This window comes from Sinocyclocheilus rhinocerous, unplaced genomic scaffold, assembly GCF_001515625.1.
Source record: "Sinocyclocheilus rhinocerous isolate Xijiao unplaced genomic scaffold, SAMN03320098_v1.1 scaffold1275, whole genome shotgun sequence".
Lineage (NCBI taxonomy): Eukaryota > Metazoa > Chordata > Actinopteri > Cypriniformes > Cyprinidae > Sinocyclocheilus > Sinocyclocheilus rhinocerous.
The window spans coordinates 490,050-497,248 of NW_015628268.1; the positions used below are offsets into that span (position 1 = coordinate 490,050).

At 35.7% G+C, this 7,199-nt stretch overlaps 1 protein-coding gene across 1 annotated transcript in view; it reads right to left on the bottom strand.

The window, feature by feature from the left end:
* Positions 1 to 7,199, bottom strand: part of LOC107737247 (mitogen-activated protein kinase kinase kinase kinase 3-like) — a 92,223-nt gene that overhangs the window by 6,994 nt on the left and 78,030 nt on the right. Inside the window, exons 18-24 of the mRNA XM_016548712.1 lie at positions 5,869 to 5,907; positions 4,918 to 4,995; positions 4,089 to 4,140; positions 3,057 to 3,351; positions 2,441 to 2,538; positions 1,767 to 1,808; positions 1,480 to 1,564 (exon numbers count right to left, since the gene is read on the bottom strand). Coding sequence (XP_016404198.1) covers positions 1,480 to 1,564; positions 1,767 to 1,808; positions 2,441 to 2,538; positions 3,057 to 3,351; positions 4,089 to 4,140; positions 4,918 to 4,995; positions 5,869 to 5,907 — 689 coding nt within the window. The remainder of the gene's footprint in view (positions 1 to 1,479; positions 1,565 to 1,766; positions 1,809 to 2,440; positions 2,539 to 3,056; positions 3,352 to 4,088; positions 4,141 to 4,917; positions 4,996 to 5,868; positions 5,908 to 7,199) is intronic.

Consider the following 7,199-nt stretch of genomic DNA (forward strand, 5'->3'; position numbering starts at 1 on the left):
TAATATAATTCATGGAAAGATGGCAAAATTTAAACATATTAAACATATACTTAATAAAAACAAACAGAAATGAGTACACCCTAGATTTAATTCAGAAAATGTATAATATTCTAGTACTTCAGAACTTAAAGTATACTGCTCTGACCCTTCTTGGCACTGAGTGTACAAGTTCATGACAAATTTTCACATCTGTGCTGTTTAACTCCTGGAGGACGACCTCCTTAAATGCCCTGGTCTTTAATGGGGAGTGTTGCTCAGCTCGTCTCTACAGAATCTCTCACAGCAGCTCAAGAGTGTTAAGATTGAGTGAAATACATGTCCACTGAAGGATTTTCAACTCAGGAGAATGATTATCTTCATTGTCATGTTAAAAAAATGCCCAACAACGCAGGAAATTTCAGGTTTTTGTATTACATCACACAGTGGTGTGTGAATTCATGACAGCGTTGATAAAGCACAACTCCCTCACACCTTCAGCTCTCATACATCCCTATAGAAGAGCTTTACTACCACTGAATGCCACTGTGGGAACCAGGCACTTCTCTCTGTACTCCTCCTCTAGCAACACTAGAACATTTTGGATGCTGTTAGATCCGAAATTACTGAATTTGTCTCATGAGACCAGAGTATGGATTCCCAGAAGTCTCTATTTTGTAGATATGGGCCTTGGAAAAAGCTAAATGAGTTTATTGTGCTTTGGCTACAGTCGGTAGTTCTGGTGTGGATAAACAACCATGCATGTCACTTCTGCATGCTGCATGTTACTCTGTGAGATAAAGTGTCACTCTTTTCATAGCTTTTGCCGGCTCTGAGACACTTTCACAGTGTTTCTCCTGCTCTTTTTCTAGCAAAAACTCACTCATCACTAAATGAAAGCTTAAAGTGAAGACCTGATTATTTCAGGGGCCTTTTCACAAGTCCATTGTTTTTGAATTTCTGTGTTACTTTGGCTATATTTTCACACTTAAAACGATAATTTGGTATTCCTCTTGTACCATTGTCCTCTTTTATGCTAAGAAATAAATCTCCTGACAGTTCTCTCTCAAGTGGTTTCATTGTTGTCAGCATTAAGTCTGAGTATGATTCAGTGGGCCATATAACATTTAATTATAAAGAAATTACTTACCTTTAGCAGTTTTGGTTCAACATACTTACCTGTTGATCAATACTTGCCTTAACCTTACACCAGAATTTTTTTGTTTGTTTTATTTAGTAACTTTCAGGAGGGTGTACTCATTTTTGCAACACAACATTTTATCACTTTGATAAGAAAATGGTATTTTCTTGAATAATTTTAACATTCTTCTTTGGTAACTGATCAAGCAGACTTGCTGGAATATTATATCTCTAAAAAACCATAACATGTCCTCTAAGCAAAGACTAATTGCTGAATTTGTTAAGTTTCAGAGGGGGTGTACTCATTTATGCTGTGCACTGTATTACCATTTCAGATTAGCCAGATTATCATGACAAACTCACCTCGTGTGTCTGGGTTGATCCATGAGGTAGCGCAGTGTATCTTTAATGGGCAGCCATTGAAGACTTTAGAGAAACATGCTCCCATCTGGACATGGAAATACAACACAATGGATAAATCAGGTGCAGCCAAATGAACCACTGTTCAAAAGGTTTATATTTAAGAAAACAAACAACACTATCAAAAAGGCAACATACATTAATTTACATAAAAATATATGGCAAGTAATTAAGTTCCAATACAGTGCCATAGATCTGCATGACTGAATAAAACTATGATGTCCACTTACATGAACCTTTGGAGTTGGAGGGAGACCATTGCTGATGGGTTTCTGTGGGGGAAAAAAACTAATGAATATACATAAAATTGAAACAAAATACAAGAATGCAAATTAAATTTCACCATTTTCACTATTTAATAATAATAATAATAATAATAATAAGATATTTAAATAAAAAAAATTTTTACATATTAATTATGCAATATAATTAAATCTAATAATATTATTATTATTGCTACCTATAATTATATTGCATTAAAATATAATTATATGTATTGTTTTTATTATTATGTCATGTAATAAATAATATTATGTAATAAATCTTTAACGTATTTTACATAAATTAATACACAATAATAACAAGAATATAGTATTATTAATAATAAACTCAATAATAAAATGTATTTAATAAAAGTTATTTAAATACATTTATTAAAATCAACTCATATAATTATATGTAATAATAATAACAATAATAACTCAATTAATTCAAAGATCTTATCACTAAATATACTAATGCGCATTAAAAGGTGAACAGTGAATTAAGACCACTGGGATCTAACAGTATTAAAATGAAATTATTATAAACCCGTTGCACTCAGCAAACATGCCATACATTCTTCATCCAGGAATCATAAGTGTTACAAGAATCAATATTGGAATTCACTAAAATGAAGTCATACTGGAAAATCTTTCTTGTCCTTTGGTATAGAAACAGCAGGGGGCATTGTGGACTGTCTCTCTGTTAAGGGCAAGTGTTCAGATGAGCTAATTCCATTGCCTGTGGATAAGAAATGATATAGCATACATTTTTTGTTTTTTCATAAATCTTAAACACTTTATGTTTTTACATAGGCATCCAACAAGAGATGCACACATGCCACATGTGTAAAGAAAGTGTTCGTTTTGTCTACATTCACATAAGAAGTTTAGCATTATCAGCATTGTTTACTAAGCTACTATTGCAATTTGCAGCTACCATACTAAGAAGACACAACAAAAACTAGACAAGCGTAATGAAAATCAAAACAATGATTGCAACAATGACTGACAGGAGAACAATAATTTGACAAGGAAAAGAATACAAGGGTGGAGTGGGTGACTCATGATGTCTTCCAGTGGGTGTGTGACATTTTCACATGTCAACACCAATGACGCTATTTCTCTTAGAAAGGGCAAGAGGAAAGAATGACATGTAATCTCACTACGGGCTGACTAAAGAAACTAACAATGGGATGGTTTGGAGACCAGTTTAGTGACTGGGGTTGAACTAAGTTTAAAGGGGAGAGCCTGTCTTACTGTCTCCTTCCTCATCATGATCTTCCTCTTCATCAAATGAGACCTGCAGCCTCTCGTCGAACTGACTACATATCCCAGCATCCCCCTGGGCTTCCCATGGGCCATGTTCTTCCCGACTGGTCTCGTTACCTAAACTGCTGAGCTTGTTTGCAGGCAGTCGAGGAGGTGGAGGTCGAGGGGGCACATTGGTGGATGATCGAGCTGGGCTTTCGGGCCCCAGGCAGTGCTTTATAGTGCCCTGGTTACCGTCATGATCACCAGAGGGGCTTTGATGTGGTCCGGGACTGGGCTTTGGCTGGAAACGGCAGAACAAAATTAGCAGCATGCTACCGACTTCTGTCAGATCAATACTGTGATTACTAAAAAAAAGTGGATGTAAAAAAACTAAAAAAAAACTGTAGAAGCTGTACACTGATTTCCGATAAGCTTGTTTCAAGGCAAAAGAAGGACTTGGTTGTTCAAAACATCAAAACACCACCTAAAGACACTACCATTCAAAGTTTAGGGATGGCAAGATTTTTTTATGTTGTTGAAAGAAGTCTGTTATGCTCACCAAAGCTGAATTTATTTGATTAAAAATACAGTAAAAACAGTAATACTGTGAAATATTATCACAATTTAAAATAATTGTTTTCTATTTGAATATAGTTTAAAATGTAATTTATTCCTGTGATGCAAAGCTGAATTTTCAGTAGTCAGTGTCACATGAAATCCTTCTAATATGCTGATTTGCTACGCAAGAAATATTTATTGTTATCAGTTGAAAACATTTGTTCTTAATATTTTTCTGGAAACTCCGATGTTTTTTCAGGATTCTTTGATGAATAAAGTTCAAAAGCTTATTTTAAATGAACAATTTCCAGTAAAAGTCTTTACTGTCACTTTTAATCAATTTAATGCATCCATGCTGAATAAAAGTAATAAAAAATCTTACTGACTCCAAATCTTTGAAAGGTAGTGTAACTTTTTTAACACTAAAACGGTTTATTAAAAAACATTTTTATACCATAAAACTTTTTTTTTTATACTTACCTTGGGAGGAAGTGGTGGGGGGAACGTGGGCCTCATAGTGGAGCTTTTAGTGCTGAAACCAATCAGAAATTCAATTAGATGAGTCACAATGCTAATCATGCTACAACTAACAAACATAATTTGAGAGTATTAACAGGATGTTAATAGACCTCTGGGATTGGTTTCATCTGACACTGGACCAACAGGGGTACAATATAGGACAGGAAACAGACAACAAACAAACATGCAATCAAATGCACCAGGAATAATTCACCCTATAATGAAAATGCTTTTATTATTTATTCAGCCTCGTGTTATTTCAAACCTGTATGCTGTTATGAAGCAGGAGGATGAAAAAATAATGACAACATTTTTATTTTTGAGTGATCTATTCCTTTAAATGTAGAAGAAAGCTTGTCAGCATCACTAAAAGAGGGCTAAGATTCATGGATTTGAACTTGCATTTGAACCCGGAAAAATGGCTAAAGTGGCACTTGGAAGAACCGCAATATTCTAAAACGCCTGCTAGACATTGCATTGCTAAATAAAGAAGAAAAGAGATGGTGTGTCTAGCAAAAAGAAAACAGATGAAAGAATGATTCCCATGGAACTAAAAGGCCACGATATACTGGCAACATTTTCAGAGGACATTGAAAACAGTATTTGAATCAAAAGAGAAGTCAAAATGGAAAAATATTCATATGTGTCACAAAGGACGATGAAAAAAATATAAAAATGTCTCACAGGCACTTGAATTCATGACAAAACGTTGCCAGTGCATCGTGATCTTTAAGTGTTTTAACCTCTAGAGCAGCAGGAAGAGATTGGCTATAGAATCAGAGGAACTTACTGTTGCAATTCATCATCATGATGATCATCACCATCATCTTCACCCTCATCATCATCCTCCAAATGAGCCTCATGCCCCCTAATGAGGATTGAGAAGGTTGCGGCGCTCATTCACTGAAGATTATCAATTTGAAGCAACACTTTGCTCGACTTCCCAAAGGTAAGATAAAAGGTTAACGGGTCGTTCACACAGGGCATTCTGAGTAGTTTTTCACTGTTATTCTATGTAAATATGCACTAACTAGACTCTTTGGGTGACCTTTGTCTCACTGTTTTATCAGCATCTCATGCTATGAGCATCATGTAAGTGACACCATGCAAAGAAAGTTACTTTTTTTTTTTTGTCTCAAGATGTTCCGTTTCAATATGCTAGTTGTTTATAAACACAAGAACATGTCCTGTATGAATGAGCCCATATACATCAAAAGAAATTGTGATTTCAAAGTGAACATTTAGGCACTGTAACATAATATATAATCCAGCGATTTAGGATGATTCAGTGACATTCCCTTTAAAGGTGGCCACTTAAAACAAAGTGTGAATGTGTGAATTAATAACAGAACAATCCCAAAGACCAATCTAGACATGCATCTGGAGGAAATTTCATTTAGAGGGACTAACTGGTTAATTTCCCCCTGAGGAATGGAAAATTAATACTGTGGCAAAAATAACACAGATCTCCAACACAGCACTGCCAAGCAAATCAGCCTTTGGTTCCACTTGGACAAGCACAAAAGGGCAAGGTTAGGTCACATCAAATATTGATCAGATGAAAAACCAGCTATGCAGAGAGAGAGTGAGAGAGAGAGAGAGGGAGAGAGAGAGAGAGAGATGTGCGAGTAGAGTTTGACAGAGCAGCAAAAAGATGGAAAGATAGAGAGAGAGGAAGCCAAAGGAAAAAAAAGCTATGAAAGAGCACAGGAGTGAAGGACACAAAGCAACGGCATCATACCTCTGGTGCAGCTCTTCTTCAACAGATTTCAAGAGGCTCCTGTAAAAAAAGAATTTATCAAATGAGAGATGGTACGTAACAGATGAGTCTTTCACGGCAAAGCACAAGTGAAAACACATGATGAACAGTTTTATAACACATCTAGGGATCCATTAGCATTCATTGATTTGAGGCTAAATAAACAAGCATTTACTGCTAATTTGTCTCCAGTGACACTGGGAAACAGTTCAATGTTTAGTTGTTAAATTTTAAGAGAATGTCTGCTTCCGACTGTCTGGAACCTCTGTTCCAAAGTTGTTTATCTACACTGCACTTAAATGATTGAATAGTAAAGATTTTCTGGACTAAAAGGGATTTAAAATAAAAGAAAAACCAGTAGATACAACTAGCTTCACGTTTCCTCAAGAAAATACCAGTTACTGCAAGGCAGCACAAGAAGTTTTAGGTTTTGTTTCTGCGTCAGTGAAACAGAAAAAACACGACATGTCTTGGTATTCATTCTGTTGCATGCAAAGAATAATTGACCAATCATAATTCAGTATGTAAATAGGTACAAGAAAGATCCAATTGCAATTCAGCATGCAAATATTATGACATTACTTTGATTACATTTTGAAGGCTTAACATTCTATCAACATCTTTAATCATACATTTCTTGAAAACTGTAAGATTTACAAAGACCAAAATCAGGTCTATAAAGATCCTATATCAACAATATACATGAACTATGAAATTTGACTGGCTGAACATCATTTGAACAGACATGGGCTACGTTCACACTGTCAATTTTTGGGATTGACAATTTTCTTTACAGGTGTGAGTCTTGAAATGTCTCGTTCACACAGCAGCTTACAGTTGTGTTTAGAATACTGTCTGTATGAACGTGCAACGGGAGTCAAGCCCGTATTCCTTACCAGTAACCATAGCGACAGTGACCAAAGTAAAATCAAAGATGGCGACGTCCATAAAACTGAAAGTCTTATCACTTTCTGACACGACAAGAGTCCAGTCGAGCCGTGAGTTCATCCGTCAAATCTTCATTAACCGACAGCAGCCTTTAAAGGGGTCATATGATGCGATTTCAATTTTTCCTTTCTCTTTGAAGTGTTACAAGCTCTTGGTGCATAAAGAAGATCTGTAAAGTTGCAAAGACTAAAGTCTCAAATCCAAAGAGATATTCTTTATAAAAGTTACGAGTCAACCACGCCTACGGCTAGTTTTAACACGCCCCAACATGTCTACGTCACTGTGTGGGAAGATTTGCATAACGCCGCCCAAATGTTCACACAAAGAAAGAAGGCATAACTTTTATTCACGCTGTAGTATTGTTG